The 22,025-nt window shown below is 53.5% G+C and overlaps 2 protein-coding genes across 7 annotated transcripts in view; one reads left to right on the forward strand and one right to left on the reverse strand.

Annotated features, from left to right (window-relative positions):
* The first annotated feature begins 3,701 nt into the window (after positions 1 to 3,701).
* Galr2 (galanin receptor 2) lies at positions 3,702 to 6,687 on the forward strand. Its single transcript, XM_021178180.1, has 2 exons — positions 3,702 to 4,611; positions 5,674 to 6,687. Exons 1-2 carry the CDS (start codon positions 4,247 to 4,249, stop codon positions 6,422 to 6,424), a joined length of 1,116 nt encoding a protein of 371 aa, XP_021033839.1. The 5' UTR covers positions 3,702 to 4,246; the 3' UTR covers positions 6,425 to 6,687.
* Positions 6,688 to 11,217: 4,530 nt separating this feature from the next.
* Positions 11,218 to 22,025, reverse strand: part of Exoc7 (exocyst complex component 7) — a 19,125-nt gene continuing 8,317 nt past the window's right edge. The window contains exons 7-20 of one of the 6 annotated variants that reach the window (XM_021175784.2): positions 19,899 to 19,991; positions 17,664 to 17,809; positions 17,293 to 17,445; positions 16,840 to 16,938; positions 16,506 to 16,568; positions 16,067 to 16,133; positions 15,379 to 15,417; positions 14,637 to 14,702; positions 13,557 to 13,677; positions 13,239 to 13,334; positions 12,371 to 12,434; positions 12,110 to 12,151; positions 11,698 to 11,831; positions 11,218 to 11,459 (exon numbers count right to left, since the gene is read on the reverse strand). In XM_021175784.2, coding sequence (XP_021031443.1) covers positions 11,357 to 11,459; positions 11,698 to 11,831; positions 12,110 to 12,151; positions 12,371 to 12,434; positions 13,239 to 13,334; positions 13,557 to 13,677; positions 14,637 to 14,702; positions 15,379 to 15,417; positions 16,067 to 16,133; positions 16,506 to 16,568; positions 16,840 to 16,938; positions 17,293 to 17,445; positions 17,664 to 17,809; positions 19,899 to 19,991 — 1,286 coding nt within the window. In that variant the 3' untranslated portion in view covers positions 11,218 to 11,356. Of the gene's footprint in view, positions 11,460 to 11,697; positions 11,832 to 12,109; positions 12,152 to 12,370; positions 12,435 to 13,238; positions 13,335 to 13,556; positions 13,678 to 14,636; positions 14,703 to 15,378; positions 15,418 to 16,066; positions 16,134 to 16,505; positions 16,569 to 16,839; positions 17,446 to 17,663; positions 17,810 to 19,898; positions 19,992 to 22,025 lie in introns of all 6 variants that reach the window. The other 5 variants (XM_029483755.1, XM_021175785.2, XM_021175781.2 and 2 more) reach the window with 5 other exon arrangements.

Here is a 22,025-nt window from a genome sequence, read left to right on the forward strand (position 1 = left end):
TCACTTTGTAGACCAGGCTGGCCTCGAACTCAGAAATCCGCCTGCCTCTGCCTCCCGAGTGCTGGGATTAAAGGCGTGCGCCACCACGCCCGGCTTAAGAGCTCATATTTTGTGATTCTATGTGTATGAAATGCCTGGATTGGGACAATACGTAGATTAGAAAGATAAGCACTTGCCAGAGGCTCGGGGTGAATTTTGGAGGATGCGGAGGTGGCCCATAAAGTGGGGAGAGAAATGTTTAAAACATTGGGTATTGCATTGCACACAATAGGATGGCTTCTTTCCCAAAACAAACAAGAGCATAACATGTACGTGTGAGTATGACGATTGTCACCCAACTCCATGAACATACCAAAAACCAAGCAAATGCTTTTTTTTTAATTTTTATTTATTTATTTATCTTATATATGTGATGAGTACATTGTAACTGTCTTCAGGCACACAGAAGAGGGCATCGGATCTCATTACAGATGGTTGTGAGCCACCATGTGGTTGCTGGGAATTGAACTCAGGACCTCTGGAAGAGCAGTCAGTGCTCTTAACCTCTGAGCCATCTCTCCAGCCCCAAGCAAATGCTTTAGATGAGTATTTAGGGGAAGCTGCTGGGGAGGAGAGAACAAGTATGTCAGTGTTCTCCTCAAAGCCCTTCAGAATCTCTTCATGTTCCTGCACTAAATGCCACTACCCTCAGACTGGAAAAAGATGGGGCCCAGAGGTGCTGCTCAGCTAAACTGTTTCTCTGCCATGCACGGAGTCTTGGGTCTGAACCCCAGCATCACATAAACCAGGCTTGAAGCCATAAGATTTGGGAAGTGGAGGCAGGAAGATAAAAGGCTCAAGGGCTCTGGCTACATAGCAAGTTCCAGGCCAATCTGCCTACAAGAGACTCTGTCAATCAATCAATCAATCAATCAGCCAATCAATAGATGGCTGGGGGAGATGGTTCAGTCGGTAGTTGCCCTTGCAAAGGACCCAGGTTCAATCCCCAGCATCCACACAATGGCTTACAACCATCTGTAACTCCAGTTCTAGAGAGTCTAGTACCTTCTCTACCCTCTGTGGGCACTAGGCATGTGGTGCATACATATATATGCAGGCAAAATAATCACATATAAACAAATCTAAAAAAAATTAAGGGGGGGGGGCGGGTAGAGAGATAGCTCAGTGGTTAAGAGCACTGGCTGCTCTACCAGAGGACCAGGTTCAATTCCCAGCACCCACATGGTGGCTAGTAGCTTTCAACTGTCTGTGGCTTCAGTTCCAGGGGATCCAGGATCCTGACACAGACACACATGCAGGTAAAACACTAGTATACATAAAATAAAAATAAAATTCTAATTTAAAAATAAGTAAATAAAAGGTGGCTGAGGAACAGGGTAGGAAAGATAGCTCAGACTTCAAGAATACTTCCTGTTCTTGCAGAGGACCTAGGCTCTGTTCTTAACACCCACTCCAGTGGCTCACAATAAACTTAACTCCAAATACAGGGTTCGTGAGTCCTCTTCTGGCCTCCACAGGCACCACATGCAGACGGTGTACATCCAGACAAGCAGACATATATAACCGTCATTAAAAATAACTGGCCAGGCCGGGCAGTGGTGGCGCATGCCTTTAATCCCAGCACTTGGGAGGCAGAGGCAGAGGCAGGTGGATTTCTGAGTTTGAGGCCAAGCCTGGTCTACAAAGTGAGTTCCAGGACAGCCAGGGCTATACAGTGAAACCCTGTCTCGAAAAACCAAAAAAATAAAAATAAAAAATAAAAATTACAGGCCAGGCAGAGCAGTACACATCTTTTAGCATTTAGGAGGCAGAGGCAGGAGGATGTCTGTGAGTTGGAGGGCAGCCTGGTCTACAGAGAGAGTTCCAGGGCAGCCAGGATGACATAGAAGAGACCCTGCTTCAAAAAAAAAAAAAAATTTACAAATTTGTTTTTGTTTTTTTATTGTTGTTGTTGTTGTTTTGAGACGGGGTTTCTCTGTGTATCCTTGGCTCTCCTGGAACTCACTCTGTAGACCAGGCTGGCCTCAAACTCAGAAATCTGCCTGCCTCTGCCTTCCAAGTGCTGGGAATAAAGGCATGTGCCACCACTGCCTGGTTCTTGTCACTTTTCTTACCCATTCAGTTGAGCCAGGCCAGCCATGACTTAGAGACCCACCACATTCCTACGGTAGGGCACCTTTCCTTCCTGCTCCCTCTTTCTGTATCTCCCTCCACCCCCAACCCCCGATAGTGGGCTGTTTCCTTGCCATTATACCTATGTTCAGATGGTTGGTTGTGGGTTTTTTGGTTTAGTTTTCTTGTTTTCTTTTTGACAGTGTCTTATTGTTTTATTTGGGCTGGCTTTGAACTTCTGGACTCAAATGGTCCTCAGCCTTGGATGCCTAAGTAGCTGACACTATAGATATATATCACATCTAGCTAAATTATGTTTTTCTGCAATAAGGATATGACTTGGTGGCAGAGTGTTTACCAAGCATGCCTGAGGCCCTGGATTCAATCCCCAGGGAACACACGTATGATGACAACTAGTATCACATTCTTTTTTCTTTTTTTTATTTTTGATAATGCCTTTCTTTGTAGCTCAAGCTGGCCTCCAACTCACAGATATTGACCCTCCTGCCTGCATCCTGGGGATTGGGGTTAAAGGTGTGCACCACCACACCTGGAACATCCCAGCCCTCTTAAGACAGGATTTCACTGGTGGCTCAGGCTAGCCTACAACTCACTCTGCAACCCAGGGTGGCCTTGAACTTGCAATTCTCCCATTTCAGCCTCCAGAGTGTTGTTACTACATGCCTGGGTCCACAAAGCCCAGTTTAGGAAAAGAATATTTATGGCTAAGATCTGAATTTTTTAAAAAGATTTATTTAGTTATTTTATATGAGTACACTGTAGCTGTCTTTAGACACACACCAGAAGAGGGCATTGGATCCCATTACAGCTAGTTGTGAGCCATCAAGTGGTTGCTGGGAATTGAACTCAGGACCTCTGGAAGAGCAGTCAGTGCTCTTAACCACTGAGCCATCGTTCACCACCACCACCACCACCCCCTTTTAAATAAAGACTGGATGCTTTAGTAGATTTGATCCACTAATAAACTGGTTTCTAGTCTTACATCTCCTTATATTTGATTTATTTGTGCAGTGTGTGTGTGTGTGTGTGTGTGTGTGTGAGGGCGCACGCGCGTGCATGTGTCTTTGTGAGTTTATGTGCATCATATTTATTCAGGAGCCCATGGAGCAGAAGAGGGTACCAGATCTCCTGGAACTGGAGTTACAGGCAGCTGTGAGAGCTGCCATGTGGGTGCTGGAAACCGAACCTGGGTCCTCTGCATGAGCAGCAAGTGCTCTTAACCGCTGAGCCTTGTTCCAACCCTTCTAGTATTTCTTACCTCACACCTCTTTGAGGCAGTGTTTCCAGACCATTCCATCCCAGACAAGGGAAGAGAGGGTCACAGACAAGGTGATAATAGTACATATTCAGCGAACTTCTGGGTTAAGAGGGAGGGAAAATACTTAGCAGATGAAAAAAAAGATGAAAATTTCCATTCTGGCCGGACATAGTGGCGCATGGCTAAAGTCCCAGTACCACAGAGGCTGATGCAAAAGGGTGAGTCTGGGCTAGTTTGGCTCCACAGGAACACCCAGTCTCAAAACAAGGAGAAAAAAAACAAAAAACAAAAAACAAAAAAACCCACAGCCCTCCTTTCTGGCTCCTCTGGGTTGGTCTCTGGAGTTCCTGTGTGGCAGGCTGAGGTATTCCAAGGATTTAGAAATGGGAGAGGCCTAAAAATATGGCTGGCCATAACACTTTGTGTTTGGGGGAGGGGGCGTTGAGGGGTGACCAACCACAGGGCCAGTAATCAGTGTCAGCCCCCTCGTTCCAAGAATGGGATGGATCTCTTAAAGGCGCCCCATGTCACACAGGCACCCTGCTCCCTCCACCAATCCAGGAACAGTGTGACAGGCTCCTGAGCGACTCAAGTCTAAAGCAGAGCGCGTCCCAGGACTTGAGTGCCGGAGCCAAATGGAGCCAGAATCATTCGACAGCTCCTCTCTCAGCTGCAGACTGGAGCGGGGTACCATCCTACACTCTGGGTGCTCGCTCCTCCTCCCGTCCCCCGCGCACCCCTGCTCTGGCTCTTGGAGCTCGACAGTCTTGCTGCGGCGCTGCAGCCAGGGAGCTACGCGCTCACCAAGACCCGGACGGCTGCGGGAGCCAGGGCGGTGTCCGCTTTGGTGATACCATGAATGGCTCAGACAGCCAGGGGGCGGAGGACTCGAGCCAGGAAGGTGGCGGCGGCTGGCAGCCCGAGGCGGTCCTCGTACCCCTATTTTTCGCGCTCATCTTCCTCGTGGGCACTGTGGGCAACGCGCTGGTGCTGGCGGTGCTGCTGCGCGGCGGCCAGGCGGTCAGCACCACGAACCTGTTCATCCTCAACCTGGGTGTGGCCGACCTGTGTTTCATCCTGTGCTGCGTGCCTTTCCAGGCCACCATCTATACCCTGGACGATTGGGTGTTTGGCTCACTGCTCTGCAAGACCGTTCATTTCCTCATCTTCCTCACTATGCACGCCAGCAGCTTCACGCTGGCCGCTGTCTCCCTGGACAGGTGAGTGAACATTCTGTGGTGTCTGAGAACTGGGTACCCAGGTAGGAGCTTGGGCTGGAGTTGCCACGCAGGGATCCAGAAGGGATGCTTAGTCGGGGAGAACACTAAAATTACAAAGTGGTCCGAGGCCGTGAAACGCAAGGGAAAGGGGGATTAAGACTTCGTGACTAAGAGTGTCCCTTGATTAAGTCGGTCCTCAGACTTCGAAGGCTGGAGAAATCGGATCTCTGGTGTCTTTTCGTTATTGTTGCTCGAGCTAAATGTCTCTCTGAACTCAGTACTCAGACCAGAGTTGGCTTGCAAAGTAACTTGCCAGTATTCAAATGCTAATTGAGAGCTGCAGAGAGGCATTTGCTTCTTGGCCCCAAGCTCAGCACCTGGAGCGTTGTCCGGCTTTAGGCTTAGGACTGAGCTGTACTTTGGATAGACCCATGCTGAAGTCCAAGGCAGTGTGAGTGAGGGCTCCTAGCCAACGTCCAAAGCCTTCCAGGCCAAGGCTCCCCACCCAGAGACGCCAGCGGTTTGATGCTCCTTCCCTAGCTAAAGGACCCAGAAAGAGAAACTTCCAGAATTCTCTGAAGGGCTAGTGACTGGAAAAGACACTAGAAACAGGTCCTGGGAAGGAACTCCTGGTTGGGTGTCATTAGTTCCCTGCCCCTTCGCATCACTTGGCCCTTCCCACAGTAGAGCGGTGATCCTCATTCTCTGGTTTCCACTGAGTGCAACATGTGGGTGGGTTCTGAGTCCGCTGGTGGGACGCACAAAACTTCAGCTTTCTTCAGGGATTTCCTTGCTCTACCCAAGTCTTCTCCAGGTTGTCTGTCAGAGAACCTCAGGCATTAGAGATCTGCCTCCCTAGGTTGTCACAAGAGGTTAATAATCACTGCCCCCAGAAGTCCAGGCAGATTCTACAACTTTTAGTTTTCGGTGGTTTGGGGGTGCTCTTTCGCAAGGTAGGTCAGTGGCCACATTCCCAGGGTTGGTAATGGTCTAGCAGTGAATTAGTGAATCCTCTCGCTTACCTGACGTCCCCCCGCGCCCCACCTTCCCCCGTCCACACAGGTATCTGGCCATCCGCTACCCGCTGCACTCCCGAGAGTTGCGCACACCTCGAAACGCGCTGGCGGCCATCGGGCTCATCTGGGGGCTAGCACTGCTCTTCTCCGGGCCCTACCTGAGCTACTACAGTCAGTCGCAGCTGGCCAATCTGACGGTGTGCCACCCAGCGTGGAGCGCACCACGACGTCGCGCCATGGACCTCTGCACTTTCGTCTTTAGCTACCTGTTGCCAGTGCTGGTCCTCAGCCTGACCTATGCGCGCACCCTGCACTACCTCTGGCGCACAGTCGACCCAGTAGCTGCAGGCTCAGGTTCCCAGCGCGCCAAGCACAAGGTGACACGGATGATCGTCATCGTGGCGGTACTCTTCTGCCTCTGTTGGATGCCCCACCACGCGCTTATCCTCTGCGTGTGGTTTGGTCGCTTTCCGCTCACGCGTGCCACTTACGCCCTGCGCATCCTTTCACATCTAGTTTCTTATGCCAACTCGTGTGTCAACCCCATCGTTTATGCTCTGGTCTCCAAGCATTTCCGCAAAGGTTTCCGCAAAATCTGCGCAGGCCTGCTACGCCGTGCCCCGAGGAGAGCTTCAGGCCGAGTGTGCATCCTGGCGCCTGGAAACCATAGCGGTGGCATGCTGGAACCTGAGTCCACAGACCTGACACAGGTGAGCGAGGCAGCTGGGCCCCTTGTCCCCGCACCCGCACTTCCCAACTGCACCGCCTTGAGTAGAACCCTCGATCCAGCCTGTTAAAGGACCAAAGGGCATCTAACAGCTTCTGGACAGTGTGACCAGACGATACCTGGGGGTTATGCTTGGACCTTACAGGGTTGCAGCTAAAGACCGAGGATTGTAGGGAACCTTCTGTTATTAAACTGCACAGATTGCCAAAGTGGTGACATAGCCCTTCCATCCTAGCAGCTGGGAGGTGGAAGCAGGAGCAGGAGCAAAGCCAGGAATCAAGTTTGAGGAGTGCTTGAACTACCTGAGATCCTGTTTGAGCAAAAATTAAAAATGCTCATACCACTTCATATGCTGTGATGTGTGTGGGACTTCTGTCATGAAACCCCAAAGCCCAGGGTAAAACGTCTCTGGGACTTTACAGGGTGAAGGAGGCTTCTCAGTGCAGGGGGCTTAGCTTGACTACTAGAAGACAGCAGCCGGAACAGAAAGCTAGCAGCTATGGGTGAAAGCTAGCAGCTATGGGTTCAGTGATGCCTAGCATGTGGTCACCCAGAGGTGCTAGTTGTTCATACATCACTAAGTCATCAGCCAACTCATATGATCAAGACAAGTAACACATCTGAGCGGGTTGAAGCTGACTGATGGACAACAGGAATCACTTGTGTTTCTGTTTTAGTTTGTCCACGCACAAGTTCAGGGGGCCTCTCATTGGCAGCCTGATTAGTGACCTTGTATTTGCCTCCCTGCCTGCAGCTGGGCAAGATCAAGTATCCAGCATCTTAACTTTTGCTTGGGGTCAAAAAGTCACCTTCCAGCAAGTTCCATTCCTTATACACTAACTACAGTGACTGATTCAAAGTTCCTTTGGCTTGGGGCAACCTAATTTGGCAGAACATGAGTGTCCCAAGTTGGTCTCTATCTATCCCTGAGTTCTTGAGCCAAGGCACTTTACAGTGTTTAAGGAGTAAAAGGGCAAAGACGTCTTCATCTCACGTCACGGAGTAGGCTGACTTTGGCCAAAGTCACTAAAGTGCGCAGCCTATACCCCAACCCCAATTAGGATCATACAGAAGAGATAAAGTGGGGCTAAAGAGATGGCTCAGGAGTTAAGAGCACTGGCTGCTCTTCCAGAGGTCCTGAGTTCAATTCCCAGCACTCACATGGTGGCTCACAACCATCTATAAATGGGATCTGATGCCCTTTTCTGACACGCACCATCTATGCACACAGAATACTTACAAACAAGTAAAACTTAAGAAAGAAAAGAAACATGGCTTGTCTCATAGCGCAGCGTTTACCCTGTGCTGGAAATAGAGCAGGAAAGAACATGTGGGCAGGTGTAGTAGCTGGGGCTGGACCCTAAGCTTTGTCTTTGGGCGTTTGTAGAACATGTTTGGGTGTTTGGGAGAAGGCATGCTTAGTCCAAGGCTTAGTCCTTGCACAGAGCAGCTGCCTCCATCCAGTGGCTCAGGCCCCACTGAATGGGCTGAGTGCAGGTTGTAGCCCAGCTCCCCAGGATCCCAACAGCTGGTAGCAGAGGGCTCAAGGTTTTAAGTGTTAGAGTTTGGGTCCAGTGGTAAACCTGATCCCATCCATCAGCCTGGTCATCCAGATCCCGAGAACGGGGAGTGCTGGTGAGCATGCAGGTGTGTCCGCCATGTTTAATGTGGTGAATTCCCTGATGATGCAGGAAGGCACAGGATCCAGTGCCAAACTGGGGAGAGGGCAGAACTCAGCCTCGGCTAGTGCTTGGGCTTCCTGCTGCCTATGACAGTAACCAACCCAATCTGATGTCCCCCTCCCCAAGGACATCCTGCAGTTCACAGTGTCCTCTGTGTTGACGCTATGGCTGGTAAGTGCCCACCTCGGGGAGGTCAGGGTGGAGTCACACTCCAAAGCATCAGCCTTCATCAACATACTAAGTTTAAGCACACATATATATGGAAGACCAGGCCTCACTGGAGTCCTGGTGGAACTGGCAAAACTGGGGACCTCTCTTGTCCCAGCACAATAATAGCCTGGGCTCTGACCACGATGCTTCTCCCTGAAGGCTATGGGTAGACCAGGATGGCCATGTGGAGCTAACCAGGTCCTAACCAGAGACCAATGGCAACTTTGAGCTTCTCCATTTCCCAGGGACCACAGTGACTGCAGTCTCGGTTTCTACCCTTTCAGCAACACAGATCCTGGAGTGGGAGACTGGGTGGGGCGTCAGAAAGGAGGCTGGTCTCCAGTCCAGCCTGGCACAGGGCTCTGTGGTCTACGAGACTGTATCCTCCCCTCTAGTCCATCGCAGTCTTATGGCAGCTGAGTGGCACAGAGCCACACAGATTCTCCATCTCCCAGCAAGTGAGTGCATCTTCCAGGTCCCCTAGGAGGATCTTCACAGTCCTCCAGTTCACAGCTACAGTTGTCGCAGCCACTCCACAGCAGCTGGCTCCTGTCACTTCAGTCTTTTCTCCCCAGAGCGACCGCTCTCCACAGCCACCAAGGCAGGCTACAGTGCCTGGGCCAGGAGTGCTCGATCCAGAGGCTCATCCCAAAGGCAGCTGAAGAGGCAGCCACCCGGTCATATGCATAAACCCACCTGATGCTGAATTGGCAAAGCACTCCCAGGAAGCCCACAGCTGCTGCCCCATGGACCCTAATGTTTCTAGAGTGAGATGGAGGACAGAGATGATCTGTGGTCACTTCCCTGCCACGAGGTACTGTTTACTGGAGGCCATCCGATGAGCTCTAGAAGCGAGGGGACCTGAGGATGAGCTCTCTCCCCTCCTGCCTGCCCCCAGAGGCCTTCAGAATTCAACAGCTTCTGTGGGCTCCAGTCTCTCATCATAGGTCCCCCCCCCCCCTTTTTTTTTTTTGCATCCCATCCCTTTTAGTGATGGAGCTGATGGAGACTCAGGTCCACGGGGTAGACTCTCGAGATTGTGTCAAGAGAGAAAACACAGTTCATGATTTGAAAGCTCAGGTCCCACCCCAGCACCCATGCCCTGCCTCCAGAGGCACCCAGAGGCTCTGTGCTCTCCCTGCTGTCTGATCCCTCCACACTCCAGGAAATGCCTTTTTTTTCTTCCAGCTGAACCAAAATACAGAGCTCAAAGCCATCCTGGTGCTGCTGGGCCCCAGGAAGGCACTGCTGTTAGTTGATGTGTGTGAGGGTCGCTGTCCCTCCAAACCAGTGAGTGTGTTGCCTACAAAGTGGCAGTGCTGCTCGGTTCCTTGTCTTCCACTCCTCCCCCTGCAGGCTCTGCTCAGTAAGACCTGCTCCCTCAACTCCCTGCCAGGGCTCTGCAGCGAGGCCCAGGCTGCTTCCTTAGCAGCTACTGCTTTTCCAGGTTGCTGTCCACATACAGCCTTAGAGACAAGGGCAGCCCCAAACCTGTGCCCCGAGGTGAACTGAGTGATCAAGAGAACCCAGGACCTAATATGGAAAGTAGGGAAAGCCTAAGGACCATTGCGGTCGTGGAGGACCACGAGGCTCGAGGCATGGAGAGATTTAACAGAGCAGGGTGACAAGCTGTGCGTGCACTCACAGCGGCCAGGCTTGAATGGCCGGGCCTGCTGTATTGACGATGGCTCCCAGCTGGTGCCCCACTCTGTTCTACATCTGAGGTAGGGGCAGCTTTCGAGTATGGCAGATCCATCCCTCTAAAGGCCTCCATGGCACCTGGGAGAAGTCTCTGCCAAGCAAAGCCCTCTAAGAGGGGGTTCCCACCACCGGAGGAAGCTTGGGACGGGCCAGACCCAACCTTTAATTAGCTGAGATCTGAAGAAGGGAGGCTCTGGAGCAAGAATTTCTTTGCTTTGAATTCCTTTGACCACTCTGCTCTGGAAGAACATTCTGGAGCAGCCAAGAACAGTCCCTCTCCCTGACAGCAGCTCCTGGAGGAGGGGCCGGCTACAGCCGCTGACCACACCTTCCCTCTCATGGGTGTGGCTCATGTATGTGGCGATCTGCGCGTGAGCATGTGCAAGTCTGACCCAGCCCCTGGCAGGGTGTGTGTGCATGGTGGACAGCCTGGTCTGTAACAGAGTGGGCCTAGGGATACAGACTTAAGGGTGCAGTGTAGGTCCTACAGCTAGGTGAGGGTTACAACAGTGTCTCAGAGAGACATGTCAGCTTCACTCTCTAACAGGCGGCTCAGCTCTCCCCTCCCCTCTGTGTAGAAAAGAAAAACCAACCATCTCCCAAGTGCACCGTAAGGGCCTGCCCTTTGAACACAGCCGTTCCCGGCAGTCCTAGCAGTAGGGTCCAACTTTACATTTGTGACCCTCCGGTTTGACCCTGGATTGTTCTGCTTTGCCCCCTAGTTCCCTGTCCCTCACACTCTCAGCCTAAGCTCCTCAACCACTGGTGCATGGCCCAGGCCGGCGAGTACAGAAGCTGGGGACCAGGGAACAGGTGGCTGAGTGGCTGTCCCCAGAGGGTGGCTCAGAATTCCTCCAAACACTTTCTGAAGTGCCTAGCTCCACAGGAACCAGAGACTGACAGCTAGCAGACGCCCAGGTGTCAGAGCATTCCAGAGCTCAGCATCCGGACAATGCCCTACCTAAGAGAGTGGGGCCTGACGGCCTTTCCTCTAGATCTGCCGGCTGGGATGTGGTCTATTTCTCTTTGAGCCCATCCACATCCATGGGTGAAGGGATGAAAGCAGACCAGGGTGGAGCCTGCCATCCTATTCTTGGTATCCACATGGCTGCTGGCCAGATGCACTCCATCATGAGACCTACGCTCTGGGTGATGCTAGTGTGGCAGATGAAGGCTGCAGGGAAGGCACAGACACCAGGGCTATGGGGGTGGGGCTCCTGGGTTGGGCACACAGGTCTCTGTTCTGAAGGACTTCACACTCGCCCCGCTCGGAAGTGTGTCACCACTGGTTTATGAGTCCGAGGACATGCTAGGCATGTCAGCAGAACTGGGCAGAGACACTGGCCTGGTTTATGAGTCCGAGGACACGCTAGGCATGCCGGCAGAACTGGGCAGAGACACTGGCAGACTCAAGCAGAGGTGTCGAAAAGGCGATCGATCATGTCGCCCACCTGCTCCACGCGGTACTTGATGTATTTCTCCGGGTTTTTGGTGAAGGGCACGCTGCCATACCTGACCAGGCACCATGATGAGAGGTCAGGGGAAGGCCGTCTCCATCCTCAACCTAGAACACCTCTGCCAGGCACTAAGATGGCGTGGGCGGGCGGGGCAGGCCTGAGTAAAGTCCCAAAGCCCAGGGACGTGCTGTCTACCCCATGACTCCCCCATGACCCCTCGTGTTTCCCTAAGATAGAGCACGTGGGCCACCTGGAAAGTGATTGGCGAAGGGCCCAGGAGGAGATGGGCTCACCTGTGCAGAAAGGCCCCATAGGTCTCCTTGACAATGTTTTTCTGAGCCTGTCGAATCTTGTCTCTCTGCTCTGTGTCTGGAATGGCCCAGGCCTTCTGAATCTTACACAGTTCTTCGAGTCCATCATTGAACCCCTGACCACCAAACAGGTAGGAAGGAGGGACCAAGAGACAAAGTTAAGGCTGGGCATGGTGATGCACACCTTTAATCCCAGCACTCAGAAGGCAGAGGCAGGAGGACAGATCTCTGTGAGTTCAAGGCCAGCCTGGTCTACAAAGCGAGTTCCAGGATAGCAAGAGCTACACAGAGAAACCCTGTCTCAAAAAAACCAAACCAAACAAAAAGCGATAAAAGCTTTGTGCCTCTGTTGCCATCGCTGCGGCCACCATCCATGCAGGAGGACCTGACTCACCTTGAAACGTTCCTTAATCATCTGCCGCTCCTTGTCCCGGAGCTGGAGAGCCAGAGGGGAGAAGAAGGCAGCAGAGAAAGCTTTGCTCAGAGCAGAGCTACTCTGCCCTCTCCTGCCCCAAGCACTGTGCCCCGCCCTCTCCTGCTGTCCTCATGGCCTCGAACATCTCTGTTGCAGAGAGGTGCTTGTCTGTCTTTCCTAAGATACAAGTACCCCATCTGCTTGACACCCACCCATTCCTGGAACAAGCCTGGCCTTTACCTTGACTCCGGGCTGGAACACTGGTAGGTTCTTCTCTGCGATGTAGTCAGTCACCTTTAGCCAGCTGCCAGACAACAGGGGGAGAGGACAATGAGGGGCAGCTTCATACAACTGCATCTTTCCTAAAGTCTGCTTGCTTTGCTTTTCAAAGCTCTCAATCTACCGAACGAACAAACGTGGGGGGAGCAGGAATTATCTGGGTCAAGAGTAAGCAAAACAGCAGAGACGCTCTCCTTGGGAACAGGCAGTGTTTAAGCTGCTCGCTGTGACAATTAAGAACAGGAAGCAGAAGGCGCTCAATACACTGAACAAATGCTGTCGACCGCAGCTCACATCAATATTGTGGCAAATTAAGATAGAGAAACAGATGGGGAAAGAGGCCAGATAAACAGGAAGGAAGCGGGAGGCGCTCAGAAAGAAACAGGCCGGGGACACTAGAGGACCAGAGAAGTAGCCAGAACCTTTCCAAGCTCAAGGGCTCTCATGACCCTACTGTTCTCTAGGGCTAAACACTGTTCACATCTCTGACAGTTCGCTCTTCAGCTATCTTAGCCAGGACACTTGGCACAGCACTCTGCAGAGGCTCTGTGGTCCCTCGGGAGCAGCTCCCAAAGGGAGGCTGGGGGGGGGGGGGACAGAGCTTCTCTCTCCTCACCCATGAATTAGAGAAAAGAAAAATGTTAGGGACTCAACTCGATGGCAGACATTATACTCAGCCTCTAGAAGGCTCTGGCTTTGAGCCCTACTCTAAAAACAAACTCCAAGGAGAGCAACAACGGATGGAAACAGGGTTATCACCTGGAATGTCAGGCCTTAGCTGGGGACCTCGCTCTATGAGGGGCTGAGAAGGATGCTGGTGGCTGCTTACCTGCGCTGGTAGGTCTGGATCTGCTGCTCAATGTGCTCCCGGTAGGAGCGCTCGGCTGTCTTCTGGGTCACAGCCACCAGCTGGATCAGCTCAGACCTGGGGGGAAGGCAGAGGAGAAAGAGAAAAGAGGGGCCTGGCCATCTTTGGCCTTGCAATAGCACCAGAAAGGAGGCCTCCTGTGCCCAGCCTTCCTGAGCTCTCAAGTAGGTGCAGAACAAAGACAGAAACTGAACACCCAGTCCTAGGAGACTGTAGGGTGCATCCAGCCCTGGAGGGCAGCGGCTGGCACGACTGCCCAGCGGAGCCAAGGTCACTTACTTCTCCAGGGACTTGAGGATGTAGTTGTAGCTGTTGTGTAGGAAGATGGCGCTCAGCGCTGGATCCTCGTACACCTTGGACTTGCTGAGTAAGTTCAGCTGCAGGTTACCCAGGACTTTGCCTGTACAGAGACATGGGGCTACATCCACCCCATCTGTGTGGGGTGTCTGCTCCAAATGACCCGACTGTAAAAGTATCTTTTATTCAGCCCGATGTAATTGTCATCTCAGAGGCTCACTGCCCCTGTCTGCTCACCTAGGCCTAGGTCTGGGAGCTTCTAGCATCCATACACTCTAATCTAAGCTTAAAGTGTTTTCAGCCTCCGAGACTTACTGCTGAGAAAGCTCACCCCTCTTAGTTCTCTCTGAGCTCTGCTTGGCCACTCAGCTCAGCTCTCCTGGCTCAAACTCTACTCCAAGCTGACTGAGTCAATCTGGCTTCTCTGGGCTTCTTCTGAATTGCCCTGCTTGGCCTCAAACCAACTCTAGCAATGTGTTCTAATCTTCAGGTTCCTTCTCATTCTTTGGCTCCGTCTATCTTTCCTGTGTCTGGCTCATTCTCTCTTTCTGCAGCCTGTCTCTATCACTGTCCTGGTAAAACTGCCTCTTCCTTCTTTCTGTCTACGAGTCTCTCTCTTAAGTAGCCTCCTCTTCCTTTCACTTCTTGTGAAAGTTGGGCATCCTTTTCTGTCAAATCTTTGTCTGATTTGTCACTTTGTCTGCCACTCAATTAGACATTACTTTCAAACATGGGTGCTTCCTTCTACACACTAACTTTACCCTCATTGTTTAGGATTAAAGGTGTGTACTAAGCACTGAGCCACACCACAATTAGAAACAGGGTTTTCCAGTAAATAACACAATCTAGAGGTTCACAGTGTGATCAAATATCTGCGACCCCGGACTTCCAGGCTAACCAGTTCCTGACAACTGTTGCTTGTTCTTCTGACTACCAGGCCTCTGAAGCTCTTCTCAAAGCCCTGGCTCCTGAACTGGAACTAGTCAGGAAGGGACCAGGAAGAGATGGACAGCACGGAGACAAGGGAGGGAGCTGGCCAGGGTCGGGGGACAGGGGACTCACAGATGTAGGTGCTCAGCAGCCGCTTGCTGAACTCGGAGCTGTAGCTGGTGGCCGAAGAGCTGGTTTCTGAGAGAAGGTGTACTGTTACCATGGTGGCAATGGCCAAGACCCTCGATGGCCCTTACCACACCCCAGGGGCAGAGGAGGAAATCTCGGGACAGTCCCTCATGGGACAGGCAGGACTCAAGTGAAAACTCAAGCAGAGATAGATGGGCACCTGCGGAGCCACAGGGAGCAATGCTGTTAGACTCTTTCTGCGTCCCGGTCGGGCTGCCCTCTACATTAACATGTTAAGGAACCAGCCCATGATAGCAGGTAGGCAGTTAGGAGAGGTGCCGGGTACCAACTCCTTCCCAACCTGGTCCCCATACATGATGGTTAGTATCTTGCCAACAGCAAGGTCTCTGGATAGGGTCACCCTGTCAGTCTTTCCACCTTCTCCTCACAAACCCCTGCTACACTGCCACCCCCAGCACAGGAACCTGCTGATATGGAACAGAAGGTAGAGGGGCGGGGCTGGGCTAATCAGGGGTTGTTCCTAGGGCACTGGACCCATCAGGGTACAGCCTGGATAGGCTCAGAGGCAGAAGGTAGCCATGAAGGGAGCCAGGGGAGGTGAGGGCATCCTTAAGGAACTCAGCCCCTCTGCCCCGCCCCAGTGGGTCCTGAGGGCTGGTCCTCTGGGAACCTCACCCACCGGGTTTTGGAGGGGAGGATGGGGCTGGGGAGCCGCACCGCTTACCTCGGGGGTCTAAAGGAATATTGTATGTGTCCCCAAGAACTACGGAGTGACAGGCAGTGCATACAGAGAGGGAGGAGGGAAACAGAGGAGGGGAAAGATGCAAAGTGCAAAAAACAGGTTAGAAATGGCTGGGCCGCCCCAAGCCAAGCAGACCCTCCCCAGAGCAGAGCAGCCAGACATGGACAGCAGCGCACACCAAGCTGAACTATCTCAAGACCCGAAACCTGGCAAAGTGCAGCCCAGGACAGCTGGCAGCTCTTGGCTTCATGTCCCCAAAATAAAAGCAGCCGGGCGGGTGGGAAGGGCCGGGGACCTCAGTGCTTGGAGTGACCCAGAAGATCACTCTTCCTTATGCGCCAGCCCCACCAAGGGGCAGTGAGGACACAGAGTGACAGTAGGCAGACAGCACGGGACAAGCAGAGAAGTATGGAGGCGGGGCGAGCACCAACAGCCAAAGGAGCAAGTGCAGGGTTAGGGCTCATAAGAATGCTAACAAACCCGGCCCTCCCTCCTCAGGTTCATCCCCACAAAGTCCATGGGGCTTGGAGTCCCCCCACCCCAGGCTGGAGACCTCTCACCACACCCTGCCCTCACCCAGAGCAAGTCAGTGCCTCCTAGGGGCCTAACTCCATGTCCCTAGGCAGGAGGGGACAGCAGGCACAGGCAAGCCCAGCTCAGGGTGGTGTACCTTGGGAGGCCAGCATGGCACCTGCTGTCTCCTGGAAGTCCAGAAGCTGCTGTAGGAACAGGATGGCCTGGTGGAGAAACACACAAGAGGGTCAGGGCAGCCATTGCTTCCCACATGTACCCTTTCCAGCCAACAGGGGAAGTCTTGTAGCAGGGGTCTGCACAGTGACAAGAACAACTGGCAATTTCAGGTGTTGTCCCTGGACTCTGGCTGCCTGAGAAGCTAGCCCTTCGTCACCAATGCCTGCTCATGGAGGCCCGGAGCCCTGGGCTGGCAGAGTCCCCACTGTTGCTGTATCCCCCAGAGCCTGAGCTGGGGGGCTTGCCCATACACTGACAAAGCCGGCCCTCCCTCCTCATGTTCATTCCTACAAAGTCCATGGTGCTCAGGGCCCCCCACCCCGCCCCAGGCAGAGTCCAGTAGACTGAGTAACACCTACGTTGCTTGTGAGCTCATGGACGGTGCCGTCTTTAGGCATGTTGTACTCCTTGTCTGGATCATTCTGTAGGAAAACAAACACAACAGCCTCTGGTTCCTGGAAAGGGCTCTGACCAGTTGCTTCTGGTTCACTCTGAGCCCAAATCAGCCTGCTCATGGCGCCATCTACTGGCACATGGGAAGAAACCAAAGCTCTCCAAGGGTCTCCCCGGGGAATCGGCACTGCAGGCACCTTTCTAAGAGCAAACCTGGCTCTCCTGAAGGCCTGCTCTCTGAGGAGTCCCCAGAGCTCAGGGAGCAAGCTGGGCTGGTGAAGGGAAAGGGATTTCGGGCACCTTGATGTTATCAGCAAAGTCTTCTAGAGCTTTGGCCCCAATGGTCTCCATGGAGGTGATGAGGCCAGGCAGTTTGTTCTTCGTGCTGGCTGCTGTGCCCTGAGGAAGGACATGGCTGACACAGTCATCAGAAGTGCGGAGCACTGCCCTCTCCAGCAAGCCCCAAGTGTCACTCCTTCTAGGTCCTTCCCAACCCTCAGCAGAGACCGACTTCTGCAGGTGGAGATCAACCACAGCTCTTCTGTCACCTTGGGAGCATCTTGACTTGTCCAAAGCCCCTTGGGAGCCACTCAGAAGAGCTGTGGGTGAGCACGGAATGGTTTCCCAGAGGGAGTAAAGGGACGCTCTGTGCGTGTGTGTGTGTGTGTGTGTGTGTGTGTGTATGTGTGTGTCTATCTCTCTGTGTGTTTCTGTGTGTCTGTGTGTGTCTAACAGACCTCCCGGCTCACACACCTGGAGCACCTGGTCAAACTCGGGCTTGGTCTGCTTGAGGTGCCGCAGGATGGGGAAGACGGTGAGCACTGTGGAGAAGTCATGGCGGATGATGGCTTTCCTGGCAGCAGATACGATGTTCTCCCCTTCAAGCATCAGCCCGTCCAGGGCATCCTAGAAGAGGGACAGGGATGGAGTTGGTTCCTAGGGACAGTGGGCCACTTTGCAGGGCATGAAGGAAAGCCAGAATGCTGTGAAGGATCGAGGAGGGAACCACACCAAGTAGAGTTGAGGGCTTAGGGTGACAACAGGCCTGCCCCACCCTCTAGGCCCTGCAGTAACAGCTACATGGGGCAGTGCTCAGAGCAGCGTGGTGGGAGGGAGGGGTAGACCTGTATCAAGGAGTCAAAGGTTTTCTTCTGGTGATGCTCAGGGATGATCTCCATCAGCAGCCGGTATTCACTTTGTGCCAGCTTGACGAAGGCGCTGACGCAGTGAATGTAGGCGTCCGTCTCCACGTCCAGCATGTCGTCTCTCCCTAGGGGGACAGCAGTGACCCTGAGTGGCTGATCTTGGAGGAACCACTCACTCTACTGGGGCTACGAGTCTCCCCAGCTCCTGGGCTGAGCCCTGACAGGCAGCACACGGGAAGAGGAGGACTATGCTGACGGGAAGCTGTAAGAACTGTTCTGGCAGACCTGAGAGATCAGGTGCTGAGTCCACACCGTGTCCTGGCACCATTTTCAGCTCAGCACAGGCAGCATTTATGTCCCCAGATCAAACACTAGAGGTGGTGGGAGAAAGTGCAAAGGAAGGGAAGTTCCTAAACTGACTTCCTGGAAAAGGTTGTCTGACCCCAGGTGTGAGGACTCTGAATTGCTTGAAAGAGGGCCATCTAGGATAGGCAGGTGGCAGTGTCCATTTTAAGAAGGGAGTCACTGTGGTCCTCCACTGGGGGGTGGGGGGGTTCCTATGAAGGTCATTGCCAACTTCGTCAAGCCCTGAAAGTGTAAGGGAGTGTGGGCGATGGCCTATGAGGCCGGCTGGCATGTGTATAAAGGACAGCTGATTCTAGAAGAATGAGCTGGCCAAGTGTGACGTACAACTGTGATCCCAGCACTCAACTGTCGGGGCTGCAGTGTGACTACAGAGTTCAAGGCCAGCTTGGAGTACACAGTGAGGCTACCTCAACAAAAGAGAACAATCTGAGAAGACATAAGTGGTTCTCAGAGTCTCCGTGTCGAGCTGCCCCAGGAGGAGATGCAGGCATGCCAGGACAGAACAGTCCAGTTTTATGTGGCATGGACCGGCTCCAAGAAGTGGGAGATCCAGGTTCCTTGACCTCGGAGGAGCCACCTGTCCTCCTGCCTGCCTTCCAAGCTCAAGCTGCAGCTGCTGCTCTGGCCAGGCCCCAGGAGCCAAGCATGTGTTCCCATCTCACAAGAGGCAAGGAGACCTGGGCCCAAAGGAGCCTGGAGTGGGAGCGAGGCCACAGGCCAGGCCCATCCTTAGAGTAGAGCAGGCCACCCTGGGAACTGCTTCGAAGGCCATGCCTGGCTCGCCTGGGGCTGGGCTACGGTACTCACCAGCCAGTGGCCCGTGCTTGTCGTTCAGGGCCTCCGACAGGTGCTTAACTCGGAAATCATGCTCGTGACCTAGCAAGACGTTGGCCGCACAAACACAAGCAGCATTTATCCAGGGGCCAGGCAGCTGCCCCTTGGGTATGGGGAAGAAGCTCTTAACCTCCAGGAGCGGAGTGTGAAGTGGGGTTAGGGAGGGGGCACTGAGGAGGGCTCTGAGCCCCTCTACCGCCTCAAAGTCCACTGGGAACAGCCATTTCAAGCCTGATTCTCAGGGAGTCTCAGGACCATGCCTGCCTATGTGTTTCCTGACCAAGGGAGACCAGGAGAAGGTGCATGGCCTCAGGGTGACAGAGTGAAAGTGTCACTGCTGAGGGAATGAGAACCCCCTTCTTTGTAAGGGGCTGGGTCCGTCAGCAGATCTGGCTGTCCCTCTCTTTTTTTTTTTTTTTTTTTTTTTTTTTTTTTTTTTTTTTTTTTTTTTTTTTGGTTTTTTCGAGACAGGGTTTCTCTGTGTAGCCCTGGCTGTCCTGGCACTCACTTTGTAGACCAGGCTGGCCTCGAACTCAGAAATCCGCCTGCCTCTGTCTCCCGAGTGCTGGGATTAAAGGCGTGCGCCACCACGCCCGGCTGTCCCTCTCTTGACAGGAGAGGAGGGACATGTTCCTCAGGCAGCCCGTCCCCTTGGCTACCTGAAGTACTCTTTCTGCAGAGGCAGGGAGCCAGAAGGCCCTGGCCAACTTGGTCCTTTGCCCTGCTGATCTCGGCGTGAAAGGGCTGCCCCATGACAGTGTTCTCTGAGTTGACACAGGATACAAGAACAGGGACAGGGAGGGAACCTTAGGAAGGGCAGAGCCAGGCAGGATCAGACCAGGGCCATGAAACTTGTCCTCGGGCCTGCTGAGGCCTGAGGGGTATCAGGGGTGTCTGCCACTCCCACCCAGCCCCTTAGGATCTGTCCCACGGCCCTCCTGGGGGAGGCTCTGCCCTGCCTGATGAGTGAGCGACAGACACACAGTGGAAGGGGTGGGAGCACAGGGTGATTACCTTCCAGAGGAATGAGGTTAGAGCCCCCCTTTTTCCCATCTAGACCATGCTGGGAATATTGTTTCAGAAGGTTCTGAGCTTTACGGATCGTCCCTGTCACCAGAGCCACACAGAGAGGAGAGAGGAAGACCTAGGGAGTGAGTGAGAGAGAACAGCAGCGGCCCTCCACCTGCCCCGCCCACCCGGGCCCACCCTCGCCCGCCCGCCCGCCCACCCAACAGCGAGCATGCCCCTTAACGCCTCTGCCAGGGCCACCAGACACCCTTGAGGATGGAGAGAAGAAAAGGTATTCAAACAACCCAGAGCTCTTCACTGTCCCTCAGGTCTGGGTCTGAGTCACTTTAAGAGGGTCAGAAGGTGATGCACAAAGAGCAAGCAGGAAGAGCAGAAAGTTCTCCTGAGTGCTACTGAACAGCACACTTGACGGAGCAGGCGGGGGAGCTAAGAGAAAGCTCTCACACTGAAGGGCAGGACAGGGCAACCTGGGGGTTCCTTGGAAACCAGCCTAGACTCCAGGCTGGGTTCCCTGAGCATGCTCAGTGTTGGGACATAAGCCAAACATCAGTGGAGGGCAGGCAGCCCCTCGGGGTTAGAAGGGAGGTCTAAGCTTCCCGGGGAGCTGTAACCAAGATGGAAGTCTGACACCCAGAGGCAGAGGCTCCCACACCCTGGAAGGCACTGAGCCCACACGGCAATGGTAACAAGCTGGAAAGCTAGGGAGGGGCCAACAGGAGTCACCACCTGCAAGGCTAGCCACAGTAAAGACGACATGCTCTTGCCACGGGGAAAAAAGAACAGTTAGTACCACAGGTGAGTACAGATGACATCCTGGCAGCCGGCCTTCCGGACAGCCAGCTTCCGCTGTGAGACATCTTGGAGCCCACAACTTGGGGACATAAGCAGCATTTCAGCCACAGGGCAGCCTTGAGTTAGCAAAATGTACTGGAGAGGTGCATCATCCAGAAGATTAACCGCACCGCTTTCCAGGAGATTCCCACCACCATATCCAACCCCAGCAAGGCTCCTGTCCCCATAGTACCCAGCAGGCGAGGGGTGGGATGGGCTTCAGCTGGCTCATCTCTCTTTGTACCACACTGGAATTAGCTACTGGGAACTTCTGGCAGGCCAGCTCACATCTGCTTCCCTCCATGTCCCCTCTTCTGTGAACACCTTAGTAATGAGTCAATCAGATTCCTGCTGCTCACAACCTACCTAGGAGCAGGTGGGTTGTAGGCTCAACCTGGAACCTAACCAGCACACTGGCTGGAAGGACATGGGCATGCTGGCCTGGCAGCAATCAAGGCCATCGGGGTACACAATTATAAGGACGGATGCTGGGGTCAGTGCCTCATCACCAATGGGGCCGTCCTCAGAGCAGAACAGATGTCCCAAGAGCCTGATTCCGTCATCCTCACCTCAGTTTTAAACCCACTCCCTCCTGCCAACTCCTAAAACCCTACAAATGTCAGGGACCTTAGCCAAGGTGCTTTGCATCTCTACAGCAAGGACAGATTAAGTTCCTGGTGAGCTTTCAGATTGCTCCTCCTGAAAGGCTTGGTCCTGTAGGGTCAGTGGAGACTGGGGAGGGGCAAAGAGCCATCTGGAGCCTCCAGTGGGCTGGTCAAGGACCAAGAAGAAGAGAGCAGAGAGCAGCTGAGGCCCTGTAGCCTCATGAACACAGCTCCTCCTCACATAAGGAAGGCAGAGGTGGACTGGCCAGGCAGATATAGCCCAGCAGGGAAGGTTAGTAGAGTCACAGTTCTCTAGTGAGGAATCCAGGACACTCTCTGAAGGACAGAAGACAATGCAATTCCTGCTGAAGCCAGGAAGCCTTGAAGGCAGCCTCCCTGGGTCATGTCTCCAAACCTTAAACAAAAGGCCTGAGGCGTAGCAGGTGACTTGGCTGCTCTCTTATGGGCCTGGGTGGGTTTGAACTGGAAAAGGAGGGTGTGAGCCCTGCTCAAGACCTGTTGCTAGCAGAGTGTGTTCCCCTAGGCTAGCAGAGTGTGTCCCCTAGGCTAGCAGAGTGTGCCCCCTAGGCCAGCAGAGTGTGTCCCCTAGGCCAGCAGAGTGTGTCCCCTAGGCCAGCAGAGTGTGTCCCCTAGGCCAGCAGAGTGTGTCCCCTAG

This window comes from Mus caroli, chromosome 11 (genome assembly GCF_900094665.2).
Source record: "Mus caroli chromosome 11, CAROLI_EIJ_v1.1, whole genome shotgun sequence".
NCBI lineage: Eukaryota > Metazoa > Chordata > Mammalia > Rodentia > Muridae > Mus > Mus caroli.